We start from the raw sequence: 15,662 nt of genomic DNA, 5'->3' as shown, positions 1-15,662 counted from the left end.
GGAACTCACTTTGTAGGCCAGGCTGGCCTCGAACTCAGAAATCTGCCTGCCTCTGCCTCCCGAGTGCTGGGATTAAAGGCGTGCGCCACCATGCCCGGCAATTTCCAGCTTTTACAACAACCCTGTAGGAGCAGTATGCACCAGAATTTCCTATGCTCAGGAGACTGTGATGGCGAAGGAGGTCTGGAGCCATCAATAGCAAGCACAGGTCTCTGAGGAGACACACATTTGATATGGTGAGAAGCGGGGGATTTTAATCTTAGTGCAGAGGATACCACTGTTGTAGAAACTGTTTAATCCTAATCCTGGGTTTCTTCCTCATCTATATCATTTAGTTCCCAGATAAAACACACACACAGTCTTTATATTTACAACAAGCCTTAAATAGCACAAGAGCTGTACAGATACCTACCCTCTATGCTATTAGAATCTACTTTCCTACTGACAACCCCAAGTTATTATTTACTATGGTTCATCTGGGCTGCTCTTAACTCCAATTGGCCAGCCCTCAGAGCCATGTTCTCTTGAACTCACCTAATATATGGCAGCTTTTCTCCCCCCCCCTCCTCCTCCTTCTCCTCCTCCTCCTCCTCCTCCACCTTCTCCTCCTTTTCATGGTTTTACTCCAACCTCAAGCCTGGCAATCTTAGAACCTGTCTATGGATTTTCTGTCCAGATATTGACTGCAACTTTATTCACCAATCAGAAATAACTTGGGGGCAAGGCCACATAGCTTCACTTGGGTCTACATGTGAACTCTCTTATTTTGGATGACTGCACTTAGCATTACAATACACAGCAAGACCAAACTTCAACTCACCACCCTCTTACCACCAGCTGAAAACTCTAACAATGCCCAACATCTCATCCCTCCTGCTCTTCTACGTCCACTGGCCAGGAGATTAGTTATGTAGTATCTCTAGTCCCATCTCCTCTGCCACCTCCCTAGGGATCTGAGCACTTTTCTGAAAAATTCCATGAGAAAGAAATGGGAGTCTTTCAACATCCAGAAAAACTGCAAGAAGCACTCACTATGTAACAGAATATGATTTAGGAACTGGGCATGACAATGAAACAGACATACTGTTTTCTTATTGTGGTATCACAATAGGGAAACATAGTAAACTCTATGGTTTATATTTTCATGGATAGAGTCATGGTAAAGACAGTGGGAGCTGGAGAGCTGCATATGGTTTGATGTGAGCAGCAGGATTAGGAGGTGGCTTGAATGGTTGGTAGCTTCTCAGTGGAGCTGTAAAGGAACGAAAGAAGTTAGATGTTTAGAACCCTGGAGATTGAAGTGTTTCTGATGGAGAAGGGCTTCTTCAAGGGTGTGCTGTAGAAGGCCAGTATGCATGGGGTGGAGGCAATCAGGAATGAGTAGGCCTGATTCTGGGTAGGTAATAGAGACAGGAAGTAGAGCTGGTCCATGAAGGTCCATGAACGGTTTGTATGGATAGTCAGCATGAGATGTGAGTTGTTTGGAGGACTATGTGAAGGAATACCTGAGCAGGACTCACTGTGGCTGTGTGCAAAGATGAAGGAAGGAGGCCCAAGATTTCTCTTACCTAAACAGGCACACAACACCAGAGAACAGCAACAAGAGTTCCAGGGAACAGTGGCCACTGCTCAGATTGTCAGAGTTACTACTGAGGAGGACTTCCTCTTGGATCCAGTTCAACCTGGTTTTCCTTTTGTGTCTATCACTTTTACTACTTTCCCATGATATCACCAGACTTACTCTTATGAACGTAAGAGAGATTAGCCATCTTAATAACCTGACCATTATTTTCAGATGGAAGTCCTTTTATGTAGTGGGTCCTATAAATCATTACTAAGTGCTAGGGATATTCTAGACATTAAGCAGATGATATACTTTACGCTTTCCTCTCTGTATCCTGTCCTTAAGCATTTCTCCAACCCAGGACTATTTGAAAGTCTCAGAAATAGCCCTGCACATGATACTTTGCCCGTAAGGTCATACCCCGCTCATTGTTTGGGATGTTTGAGCACAGTTCCCAATAAAGAGTACACATGATGTTCTGCTCTATGTGGTCAACATGTATCTTCTTTCAGAGAAGCTGCTTCTGTTGTCTGCTCCATGACAGCCTCTCTGCACTACAGTTTTTCTATGGCAGGAGTAATTGTACAGCAGTCCCAGTTTCTATTGTCAGTCTGTTGGAGGAGGGGTTGTCCCTCCCCTGAATCTCTCAGACGAAGAATCAAGTCATAGACTGGTCACCTTGTGTGATAAATTCGATGTCTTCTTAAAACTAATTCTTTTCAATTATTTGAGTGCCAAGAGAAAATACTTTGTCTTCTTGCTTGCTCTCTTAAACTAACAACTGTCTTGCTTTGCATCTATTTAGTGCTACATTTAAGAACAATACTTTGTTGGTTTTTTAAAAGCTCTTTATGATCATGTGTTTGGAGCTACTTCTTAGATACTGGTGGGTTCAGCAGTTTGTATGTAATAAGATATTGGTTCCTCCTTACCAGAGTCTATTAATGGTCAATAATGAAGGATTAAAAGGCAGAACCCTGTCAGCCCTTCTCATATCTTGACTTATTGTTGATATGGCCTGCCTTGTGTGTGTTCAGCATGGCTTATAAATTATTGATAGAAATTGTTGTCTAGGGGAGGGTGGTTTCACATGCTTCTCCCCTGTATCCCAATACTTCCTGCCATTCCAGAAGGTTCCCCAAGCCTTTGCAAGGGTAGTGTACATATCTTGCTTGTTCTTGGACAGGAAAATCACAGACTTTACATCTTCATCTTCCCAGAGCTATCCCTTCCTCCCTACTGTGATTGATGGAGTGTTGCTGCCAAAGGCACCAGAAGAGATCCTGGTTGAGAAGAGTTTCAATACTGTCCCCTACATGGTGGGCATCAACAAGCATGAGTTTGGCTGGATCATTCCAATGGTGAGAACATCTAGCCCCTTTTATAGATGTACTGACAGTTTCAACCATCACAATCCTGGGGCTGTGCCCAAGTCTTCCTTCTGCTTCCAGTTTTTCTAGAGACCACGAGAGATGCCCCAATTGCCATGAGTGGGCACTGCCATAGTTGTCCAGAAAATCCAACTTTCCACTGGGTATTTTAGTCCTGGCAACGTCTCTTCCCAAACACTAACATTTCTGAGAGATTGTTGAAATTCATAGACTGGCAGGGCCAGAGATAATATCTGAACAGATAGAACAACTGTGGACATCTACAAAGGAGAGGGAGCTGGAGTGCAGGGCTCAGGCAGGGCTCAGCAGCTTATACCTTAGACTTGAACTTTCAGTTCTCATAGATTTTCACAAGTGCTTTTAGGTGCCCTGTTGCTGAGATCCAGAGACAATTCATTGATTTCTAAAAGCCAAGAAGGATTTTTTAATATGTTATAGATAAAGTTGGACAGTGAGTAATCTAACTAGGAACTTTTAGTTCACCTTTAATAGTATGACAGAAATATGCAAAAGAGAAGGCATGGCCTGAGTTGGGTCCCTGGCTCCAATACCTAGATAGGTTTCCAGGCTGGGAGCTCAAGGAGGCTTTGTGATATGAATGGTGAATCTTTCACAAAGCTACTCACTTTGGTGAGAGTTTTATTGCAACTTACAACTCCATTGTCCTTCACAGTGGTCACCAAGAGAATCAAACATTATCTCCTCCAGATGTTTACATTTCCAAAAGGTTTCAAATGTTACAAGCAAATGTTCTCTCAGGTCTTGGGAAAATAATTCTGGCAAGGAAACTATAAGTCATAGGCTAGAGAAAGGATTCATAACTGCAAGCTCTCTAACTCTCCAAGAGAAGGTTCAGGGGCCAGTCTGCTCAGCACCACGCTCAGGCTGGAAAACTGAATAACTTCCACTGAGTGTCCTGAGCTGGTGTTGTGCTAGGGTATGGCCACTAGTTGCTAGAAATTGTGGTAGAGTAGGGTCAAATCTTTGAGTGCAGAAGTTTGGATGAGGTATCTACTCACTGATGATTCTACAGTTGTGCTTGAAAAGAACTTCAGGGATCATAAAACGTGTACAGCCACATGGTTGATTTGGCTTCTTCAGTCACCTGAAACTGTGGGTGAGGGCTTGAGTCTTCTGTCCTGAAATCTCATTTCTACATTATTCTTCTGACCAAGATGTTACTTCATTCTTATGTATGTGATATATATATATATATATATATATATATATATATATATATATGTATTAGAGAACATATAGACATATATAGAATTTGGCCTTACAAAGACTATACATACATATATATATATATATATATATATATATATATATATATACACATATTACTATATTGTTATATACAGTATATAATATATGTATATATACCATATTACATGTAGTATACAATATATACTATATAAGAATCTATATTTAATACAAATACAAATAAAATATGTTGTCTGTATATGATACATATTATATTTTACATGTCACACACACATGCATACATGCACAAATGCACACACACACATACACACACACACACACATCCTCGTACTATTCATTTGTCACATTGGCTATTTCTTCAAACATGAAATCACACACCAATCAAGACCCAGTGAAGAAGTTTCCTTCTGTATTGATTTGGTTGTTTGGCTGTTGGATTTCTTCTTGTCATGTCTCCACAACTCATGACTGTTTATAAACACATCTCTTTAACAGTTTTTGGGCTTCCCACTCTCTGAAAGAAAACTGGACCAGAAGACAGCCGCATCCATCCTGTGGCAGGCCTACCCAATTCTTGTAAGTGTTGAGGGAATCATGGGAGCTGGTTGAAAAATAAAGAAGTCTGTATGTTTTCCCAGAAATGCAGACTTAATCAATGGTTGGAAATGTACTTAGATGTTGGGCTCAGCCTGACTTCCTTTCTCACTTTCCCATCCTCAGAAGAAACACACTTTTGTGATTTCCAACCTTCTCCTCTGGTGAGTGCAGGCAAATTCTTGGGGAATTTTTTTTCGAAATTTAATAATCCAAGTTGGATGGAGGCATAAGATTTACATAGGTTACTGTGAAGAGGTATAGCCAATGGGGGCACCATGGTAATTACAAATTCTGGGTATTATGCTCTTCTGGTACATAGGCTGCTGTTGCCTATAGGTCCTTGGGTGCCCTGGGACCTGTAGAGTTAAAGAGAAGTTACATCGCTAAGAATTGTATGACCTGTATCTTCTTCATTCCATTTCCCAGGAGTATTTTATTTTGAGGTTAATTTATTGGATACTAAAGGCATCTTTCCCAGAAAACAAGAGAAGATACCAAAAATTGCATTTCCCTTGAGGTCCTAGGGATGATGTGCATGTGTGTATCAAGAAAAGTGCCTTTCTTTAAGGACATATCTTGAGATATCCCCCAACTGGGGAACAGTTTTAAAACCAGTATGTGGCTTCAGCCACATAGATTTTTGGCATTGAAGCCAGTGGGATAATAATGATATATTGTGGAAATTCCTATCTTCCAAATTTAAGCTTACAATCTACCAAGAACAAAAGAACCTAAAGAATTTGCATTATTCTTCTCCTGCACCACATCCTTCTCCAGAAGTTGCCCTCTTTTCCATTCACTGCCCAAACTAGAAGAATTTGGCATCGCACTCAAGTGACTCAGAATCAAAGAATGCCTGGTAACTTTCCGGAAAAGCTCTCTTTGCAATACGTAAGGTGGCTGCTTTCTGGTTCATTTCAGAACATCTCTGAAAAGCTGATTCCAGCAGCTATTGAAAAGTATTTAGGAGGGACAGAAGACCCTGCCACAATGACAGACTTGTTCCTGGACTTGATTGGAGATGTTATGTTCGGTGTCCCATCTGTAATCGTGTCCCGTAGTCACAGAGGTAAGACATGAGAATGGGGGAGGAGCATAGACTCATCAGACAAGTCTCTACCTTCTTCTTAGCACAGAGAGATATGAAGTCTGCTGAGGGTCAGGTCTTAAAGGCTGGCTCCCTATGGCCTATAATGTTTACTCTTGCTTCTACCAGTAAGTGTCTATGAGAATAATGTTCACATGCAATTTCATCTAGGAGGTGATGTTATAAAACATTCTAAAGAAATGTGGGGGTAAAGCTTGGAAAAGATTGAGGCCAACCTGGTGGTCAGCCCACTGAGCCACTTTTGTAGCCCTAAGGATTACACTTTTAATATGTTGTTGCACCATACTTGGTAACAAGCTGTTGAAGATTTTTACATCTCTGATCATAAAGGATGTTAGGCTGTACTTTTATTTTCTTGTAGTGTCCTTGTCTCCTTTTAGCATCAGGATAGTAATACTCTAAGAATTTTATGAAATTTCCTCTTTTTTTTTCTTGAATTTTAGAGCTGTTTGGAAGAGTCTAAGCACTGATACCACCCATGCTTCCCTTCAATTTGTGGTCTGTTTATCAGTGACATTGCAATAATCTGGGTTTTTGCTTTGATGGGTGACTTCTAATTACAGTCTCAGTCTCCTTACTCCATACTGAACTGTTCAGATTGGCCATTTCTTCTCAAGCCGAGATTACCCAGCCCTTTGCTTTGTCTCTGGAGCTTCTACAAAAGCATAAAGCAGTTGGGCCTGGGTATCCAGATTCCTTGGTCTTTAACAGCAACCAATGTTGCAACTCTTCTGTAGGCTCAAGAATGTGAAATTCCTTAGCCCTTAATATTGGTTAGTGTCACAACTCTAGTGCTTGACCCAGGATCTGAAGCCCTTAACCCAAAACTCTAAATATCCTTTGCAAACTCTTCTGTCAACCAGAGTCTGCTGTATCCTTTTCCAATCTCACCTCCCCAGCATCTCCTGCTATGTTTCCTCCCACTGACTTTTCCTGGCTCGGTTCTTCACAAACTCTTCTGCTGCTTCTTCTGCCTTAGCATCTGGAGCTTTCAACTGCTCTACTGCCTCTGCCATTGCTCCTGCTGCTGTCCATTGTTCATTTTTTTGTGCTACTGCACTGCCCACACTACTGAATTAGAGGAGAGCAGAGACACTCTAAACTCTCACATTAGACCCTATGTTTCAGTACCAGGGGAGGGAGCAAGGGAGAGCATCTCTCAGCTGTATCACCAAGCCTAAACAGCTTATACACAAAGGAGAGGTATTTGTGTCAAGGGGTCTTGGGTCTTTAGAGTTAGTCATGACAACCTTCTGTTTCACTAAGGTATGTCTGGTACAAGGGTGAAGGTGAGGCTCTACCCTCAGTATCTGGGGCATTTATTTGTCTGCAGATTTCATGATGCCCTTGTTTTTAATAGCAAAGTAGTATTTCATGTGTAAATATATCACATTTTCTTTATCCACCTTCAGTTAAGGAATATCTAGTTTGTTTCTAGTTTGTGGCTATTATGAATAAAGCTGCTATGAACATAGTTGAGCAAGTGTCCTTGTGGTATGGTGGAGCATCTTTTCGGGTATATGCCAGGTGTAGTATGCCTGCGTCTTGAAGTAGAACCAATTTCCATTTTCTGAGAAACCTTCAAATTGATTTCCAAAGTGGCTGTACAAGTTTTCACTCCTACCAGCAATGGAGGAGTGTTCCCTTTATTCCTCATCCTCGCCAGCATCTTTATGATCCTGACATCAACAATTACATCATTTGGACAAACATAATTTATTGTAACTCTAGATGATAATATGCCTCATCTATCATTATTGGCATAATTTCTATTGACGTACATTTGCATTACACAGGATTAAATTGTATCCACTTTTCAACGGAGAGTGACCCGCCTGTGGCTTGCTTTATTCCTATGGCTTTGACGTCTCCTGTCTCATTATTTTGAAGTTTTGCTTTAAAGAACACTCTTTAGCCATTCCCGTGAGGAAGGACCAGAGACGCAAGTTCCACAGCTTCTGACTGGAGAGCTGCTATGTCTCCCTTACTTTTGAATGGCTCTGCCCTGAGGACAGTGCTTGAGACTGGAGGTTACTCTCCATGCCCATGAGCTTTCCTCTGAGACACTGGTTATAAATTTGGTCCATCCTTGATTGTGAAGCTCTTCTCTCTGATGCTTCTGGGTGTTCCCTTCTCCTTGATGATTAATACCATGATTGCTTTGTGTCTTGGCTACAATCAACTGAAGGCCGCTGTGTTTCCTGACCCAATGTTGGGTACCTTACCCAGGCAGGGAGCATTTTCAATCAGTCTCTTGAAATCAACCCTCTGTCTTTCTTCCATTTCTTCCCACCTGCTAGTCTTCTTGTTCAAGTGTCTAGCCTGGAAACAGCCTCCTCCTGTCTTTGGTTTTCTGAGTGTTTCACTTTGTAATTACCAACACATGGGTCTCACTTTCTTTCCAAATCTCACATTGTGATTATAAGAAGTTTAGAAATACCAGGGACTCCACAAAAAGTAATACAAATATCTTGGATAGCTTGCTGTGTAAAATGTAGTCTCTTGTTCATGAATAATCTCTGCTCTGTAGCTGGGATCCGAGTTCTCTTCTAAAGTAATCAAGTGACAGAAACAAGATTAATACAATATCTCAAGCAAGTTCTTGAAATATCTGTTCCACAATTGGTTTCAGAGTCACAGGGTTAACAAGGTTCAAGTGAGGGAAGCTGTGAAAGGTGATTATTCCTCGTCCTATGCTGGGAGGACGTATGTCATTTAAAAAATTGGTCAGTTGATATTTTAGGATGTTGATATTGTTGTTCTTCCTATGGGGTTACGATCTCCTTCAGCTCCTTAGTCCTTCCCGTAACTCTTCCACTGGGGTCCGCAGGTTCAGTCCAGTGGTTGGTTGTGAGTGTCTGCTCCATTTTTTGTCCATGAATTTTCTTTAGACAGGAACAATTCTGGGTTAAAAATTTTGAGGTGGGTGGGTTGCCCTATCCCTCCACTAGGGCCATGTCTATCTACTGATCTCTTCAGGTTCTATCTCCTAGCTGTTGTGTCTTTCAGCTAATGCCACCCCCATTGGAATCTGAGAGCCTCTCCTTGGTGTCTGGGACTTTCTAGTGGTTTTCCTTGCCCTCCTGCTCCCCATACCCCCACAGCTACTTATTTCTATTCATTCTCCTGGCCTTCTGGACAGCTACTTATTTCTATTCATTCTCCTGGCCTTCTGGACTTCTCTTTTGTCTCTTTATATACCTGGTCATGCCCCCCTTTTCCTTACTCCTTCCCTCTCCCATCCAGGTCCCTCCATCCTTCTGCCTCCCTTGATTATTTTCTTTCCCCTTCTAAATAGAACCGGAGCATCTACACTTTGCCCACCCTTCTTGTTAAGCTTCATATGATCTGTGAGTTGTATCATGGGTATTCTGAGCCTTTGGACTAATATTCACTTATCAATGAGTACATACCTTGTGTGTCCTTTTGGGTCTAGGTTACCACACACACTCAGGATGGTATTTTCTAGTTCCATCCATTTGCCTATGAAATTCGTGAAGTTGTCAGTTTTTAATAGCTAAGTGGTATTCCATTGTGTAAATGTACCACACTTTCTGTATCCATTCTTCTGTTGAGGGACATCTGGGTAGTTTCCAGATTCTGGCTACTATAAATAAGGCTGCTATGAGCATAGTGGAGCATGTGTCCTTCTTACATGTTGAAGCATCTTCTGGGTGTATGCCCAGGAGTGGTATAGCTGGGTCTTTTGGTAGAACTATTTCCAGTTTTCTGAGGTACTGCCAGACTGATTCCCAAAGTGGCTAAACCAGCTTTCAATTCCCACTAGGAATGGAGGAGAGTTCCTCTTTCTCCACATCCTCACCAGCATCTGCTGTATCCTGAGTTTTTGATCTTATCCATTCTGATTGGTGTGAGGTGTAGTCTCAGAGTTGTTTTGATTTGCATTTCCCTGGTGATTAAGGATGTTGAACATTTCTTTAGGTGCTTCTCAGCCATTCAAGATTCCTCAGTTGGGAATTCTTTGTTTAGCTCTGTACCCCATTTTTAAAAGGGTTATTTGGTTTTCTGAAGTCTAACTTCTTGAGTTCTCTGTATATTTTGGACATTAGACCTTTATTGGATGTAGGGTTGGCAAAGATCTTTTCCCAATCTGTAGGTTGCCATTTTGTCCTTTGCCTTACAGAAGCTTTATAGTGTCATGAGGTCCCATTTGTCATCGTTGACAGAGATCCCTGATCTTAGAGTCTGAGCCATTGCTGGTCTGTTCAGGAAAATTTCCCCTGTGCTAATGTGTGCTCTTTCCCACTTTCTCTTTGACTAGATTCAGTGTATCTGGTTTTATGTGGAGGTTCGTGATCCACTTGGACTTGAGCTTTATAGAAGGAGATAAAAACGGATCAGTTTGGATTCCTCTACATGCATTCTGTCAGTTAGACCAGCACCATTTGTTGAAAATGCTGTCTTTTTTTTCTTCTGTATGGTTTTGTCTTCTTTGTCAAAAATCAAGTGACCATAGGTGTTGGGTTTATTTCAGCATCTTCAATTCTATTCCATTGATCTACCTGCCTGTCTCTGTACCAATGCCATGCAGGTTTTATCACTATTGCTCTGTAGTACAGCTTGTGGTCAGGGATGGTGATTCCCCCAGAAGTTCTATTAGTGGTGAGAACTGTTTTCACTACCCTGAGTTTTTAGTTATTCCAGATGAAGTTGAGATTTTCTCTTTTTTATCTCTGTAAAGAATTCAGTTGGAATTTTGGTGGGGATTGCATTGAGTCTGTAGATTGCTTTCAGTAAGATGGCCATTTTTACTAATGCTAATTCTACCAATTCATGATAAGTATGGGAGGTCTTTCCATTTTCTGAGGTCTTCTTCAATTTTTTTCCCTTCAGAGACTTGAAGTTCTTGTCATACAGATTTTTTACTTGCTTGGTTAGAGTTATGACAAAGATACTTTAGATTATTTGTGACTATTGTAAAGGGTGTTGTTTCCTTAATTTATTTCTCAGCCCATTTATCCTTTGTATAAAGGAAGTCTATTAATTTTTTGAGTTAATTTTATATCCAGCCACTTTGCTGAAGTTGTTTTTAGATGGAGGAGTTCTCTGGTAGAATATTAGGGGTCACTTATGTATACAATCATATGGTCTGCAAGTAGGGATACCTTGACTTTTTCCTTTCTGATTTTCTGTCACTTTGACCTCTTTCTGTTGTCTTATTACACTAGCTAGAATTTCCAGTACTATATTGAATAAATAGGGAGAGTGGGCATATTTGTCTTGTTCCTGATTTTAGTGGGTTTGCTTCAAGTTCCTCTCCATTTAATTTGATGTTGGTTGTTGGATTGTTGTATTTTGCTTTTATTATGTTTAGGTATGTGCCTTGAATTCCCGATCTTTTCAAGACTTTTAACGTGAAGGGTTGTTGTATTTTGGCAAAGGATTTTAGGTCAGAATAGGATTTTAGGTTTTTTTTAGGATTTGAGATAGGATTTTAGGTCAGAATCTTGCTTTTCAGGTATGTTAAGGTATCTAGGGATGGCTGTAGTGGTAGAACTGGGTTGTGATGGTACCACTTGGCATTGGTTTCTGTTGCTTATGTTCTTGTGCTTTCCCTTTGCTATCTGAGTATCTCTCCTGTTAACTGGCCTTGTTGTCCCTGACTGGAGCCTGTCCCTCCTGTGCTCCTGGTTATGATGGGCTTCCTTGAGTCAGGCTGTCCCTGAGTGTGGGAGGGGGTCTGGTGCTCCTGATCTGCAAGCCTGATTATGACAGACCTCCTGAGAGTCAAGCTATATCTGGGTATGGGCATGGGGGTGGGGGGCATGCTAGAGCACGTGATCTGCCCCCTGGTACAGTTGTGGACTGGAAGGATGATGGCCATAGCCTTATTAAAATTGTGTTTATCTCTTCTGCAGATGAAGAATATAATCAAGTGCAGGACCTAAGGCTGTGACACCACCCAGGTGTGTGTCTGGTAATGTAACTCTACATGAATCCTTGTCTCCACAGATGCTGGAGCCCCAACCTACATGTATGAGTATCAGTATCGCCCAAGCTTTGTGTCAAATGATAGACCCCAGGAATTGTTAGGAGACCACGCTGATGAACTGTTTTCTGTATGGGGAGCCCCATTTTTAAAAGGTAATGTCTCTTTGCTGGCCGTGTTCTTGGTGATATGAGGCCTCAATTTGTGTCTTGCCTTGATGACCTTGAGGGAGTTCCTCCTTTTAAACTGGCTTTCTTTATGCTTTGTGACAGGGATCAACTATAAGATGGTTTCCAGTCTCTCTCCTTTAACACACATGATGGGGTTATGTTACTGTGTCCCCAGAGATAGTCATTCTCAGAATCCTGATCTGTGACCCCAGGAGGAAAAGTGGAAGATCACCACAGGCCTTGCTTTATGGCAAGAGTGCCAGAATTTAATTTTCCTCTCATAAGCATTACACTGTGAGTGTAGTGGGGTGTGAGGAAAATTTCTAACCTTGAATAAGGTCTATCATGTTCCTACCCACCATCTGGCTGGCATATATATATATATATGTGTGTGTGTGTGTGTGTGTGTGTGTGTGTGTATATATATATATATATATATATATATATATATATATATATATATATATCTCCTTTCACAATGGTCTTCAATACTTTACTTTTCAACAGTTTAGCAAACTTTGTGAATTATGCCCCTCATAGCATACCAGTGTCTCTGAGCATCTCTCTGCTGGATATCTACTTGGTATCATTCCAGTTCTGATTGTTTTCAGATTCTATGAAGAGGTATGTGTGTTGGAGGTAGCCCTATGGGCAAGCAACCTTGGTGGTAAAGCTGGGGAAGTTGAGTGTTGTTGCCATTAAATTCCAGGCAGGTGAGCATGACAGAGAAAGGCAGAGAACACCTGGAATGTTCCTCTTGACTTTAAATTGCAGGCACACTCACCAAGATCTTCTTAAAAGGCAGATTTTTGAGTAAATGAGTCTGCCATAAAGGCCAAAAGTGCATTCTCCCCTTCAAATAGTAACCAGGCCTGAGTCCATTTATCTTCATAGATCAGGGTAGACAGGACACACGCAGGGTAATCCATTCATAGACAAGATGGCATTTCTTAAAGGTGCTCAGATTCAAATACAAATGCTCTTTATCACAGAGGGTGCTTCAGAAGAAGAGATCAACCTCAGCAAGATGGTGATGAAATTCTGGGCCAACTTTGCTCGAAATGGGTAAGACAGGTGGCTATGAAGACAAAGCTGGAGGTGTGGTGCCGTGAGTCATACACACCCCTGAGGAAGGACTAGTTTTCTAATGTTTGAGTGATTGTCCTCCTGTCCCTCTGACTATAGCATTCTCACAATGAGAGCTGTGTTAATCCAATTTGTAGCTATGATGATATTTGTGACAGTTCAATATATAGGAGAGAATGTGAATTTTGTCCCAGATTTTGGGTTTTGCTCATTTTGCCCATTAGTTCTTGTGTTGGAACAGAACATCATGTGTGGGGAGCATGATAAGGTCAAAGCTCCTTATCTCCTATCATTCATGGATGGAAGGAAAGGGCCAGGATCCTACTATAATCCTCAGTGGAAAGTCTTCCATGATCATTCTTCTCCAAGCTCTCCTTTATTACTTTTCTGCCATGTCCCAATGGCACCATCAGGAGGGGATCAAAGCTTCAACCCATGAGAATTTGGGGCAATATTAAATTCTAAATTATAACATCCTGCCCATGACCCCCAAGAAGCTCGTGCCCATCACAGAAACTCATTACCACACATACCTAACTTCTCATTACTTTTAATACTGCTTTGGCATCCAAGTCCAAAGAATTTCCAGGCAAACCTTTGTTATGAAAACCCACACCAACAAAAAAGTAACAGATTCCTAAGATACAAGGAAAATAGCCAAACATTGCTGTTCTACAGGGAGGTACAGGAGAATAGCAATGAGGAACGAGACTAAAGCAGGTCCAAAATCTGAGAGAAGAATTTAAATCTTAAATCTCCTTTGGTACATCCAGGAATCTATTGCCAGACATGGGCTCTGAATGCTGGGGAATGCATTCTAAAGTCTCAATGCCTATAGCCTCTGTGGCCTCTAGGGCTCTGTGGTAGTTTGAATAAGAATGACCCCCCATAAGTTTATGTAGTTGAGTTCTTGTCACCAGGAAGTGAAGCTCTTTGTTTGGATAAGAAAAATTTGTGGGTATGGCCTTGTTAAAAGGAAGTGTAGACTCAGGGTAGACTTTGAGGTTTCAAAAGCCCTTGTCAGGCCCAGTCTCTCTCTGACTGTAGGTCAGCGTAGCTATCACTTCACTACCATGCATGCTGCCATGCTCCTGCCATGACAGCAATATACTAAGCCAATGAAAGTTTACTCTAAGTCCCAATTGAGTGCCTTATTTAATAAGAGTTTCCTTGGCCAGAGTGTCTCTTCACACCAAGAGTGACTAAGACAGTCATTCTGCTCATGGTCTGAATGTTCCCTAGGCCGATGCTCCAAGCCATGTCAATTATGACTTACTAAGGTCTCCCTCAAAAGGTCGCTTTACTCTCATAGCTTCTTGCATTATGCTCTTAGGGTTGCTACTTGAGACATCAAACTTTCGACACACTTGATGGTTGCCCATGCTTTCCCTTGAAAACCAAATAGCAACCTCGATGGCCCCATGGGCCTTGCGTTTTGCTTGCCTGCAAAATCAGTGCAATGCGATGACGTTAAGATCTAACTATAGTTTGAGGTAGAGTTAGGGCCCATGGACCATCAGCTGTAAAGCCTCCAAGAACCTGAACGTAGGGACACCAATCCCAGAAAATCGATTCTTGACACCATACTGTAGATGAAGGACAGTTAATGCTAATATCTCAAGAAATGTCTTTGAAGCAAGTGATACCCTCGTGATGGGCCATCTCGCAGATCCCCGAGACATCCTTAGGAATATGTCCTCCTTTCCTCTGTTCAGAAGACTTGGGTCTTTATTGGCCCTACTCTTAATTTTGAAGCACAGAATCATTAAGTTCTTTATGCTGTAATTTTTTCCCTTTAATTTCACTGTAAATCTAATTGAAACCAACAAAAAGTACCTTCACATTGCCTGTAAGCTGTGATGCTTTTGAACAAGTCCATCAGTTATGCAGTCTGCCACTGCAATCAATCTACCAAGAAAGGTCAGGGAATGGACAAATGTAGACATAATGGAACACTAATTATCTCTATTCAAGTTCTGCACAGAGGCTTCATTGCCCTCTGAAATATCACAAGCTTGGCTTCATTGTCTTCTTTCATTTTAGAACCCACTAGAATCTAGAATATCCTACTCACCTATTCTGAGTTTGCTGCAGCATGCTCTCTAAACTTCTAATTTCCTTCACAAACCAATTAAAAATTATTACAAACTACAATGCCAGCTTAACCATAGAGTGATCCCTTTCTCAGAAGCAATTTTAGATGTTAGCTTTCAAAGACTGACAAAAGTGCCCAAAGTCCACTCACTTAAATGGAGGTTGTATTCTAGCTCTGAGTTTCACTTGGACTTTTAATTTGAGGCTTGTGATGAGGCAGAGCAGCATGCAGTCAGGAAGCTATGACAGGAAGGAGTGGGACCCCCAGCACTACTCAAGGTCGCCAGCATTTGCTTCTTCTAACTACACTCCACCCTTTATTCCACTAGCTTCTAGCTCAGTACCAGCCTGTAACACATGAGTATTTGCAGAGAATGCAAAATGTATATCATAACAAACTTAGAGAGAGAGAGAGAGAGAGAGAGAGAGAGAGAGAGAGAGAGAGAGAGAGAGGAAGGAAGGAAGGAAGGAAGGA

General features: G+C 41.5%; 1 protein-coding gene across 1 annotated transcript in view; it reads left to right on the top strand.

The window, feature by feature from the left end:
• The window catches only part of LOC110300014 (liver carboxylesterase 1), a 31,788-nt gene that overhangs the window by 15,132 nt on the left and 994 nt on the right, over positions 1-15,662 (top strand). Inside the window, exons 9-13 of the mRNA XM_021170045.1 lie at positions 2,785-2,925; positions 4,678-4,758; positions 5,701-5,848; positions 11,861-11,992; positions 13,000-13,072. Coding sequence (XP_021025704.1) covers positions 2,785-2,925; positions 4,678-4,758; positions 5,701-5,848; positions 11,861-11,992; positions 13,000-13,072 — 575 coding nt within the window. The remainder of the gene's footprint in view (positions 1-2,784; positions 2,926-4,677; positions 4,759-5,700; positions 5,849-11,860; positions 11,993-12,999; positions 13,073-15,662) is intronic.

The sequence above is a fragment of the Mus caroli genome, chromosome 8 (assembly GCF_900094665.2).
Source record: "Mus caroli chromosome 8, CAROLI_EIJ_v1.1, whole genome shotgun sequence".
NCBI lineage: Eukaryota > Metazoa > Chordata > Mammalia > Rodentia > Muridae > Mus > Mus caroli.
This window is presented reverse-complemented; position numbering and strand designations above follow the sequence as displayed.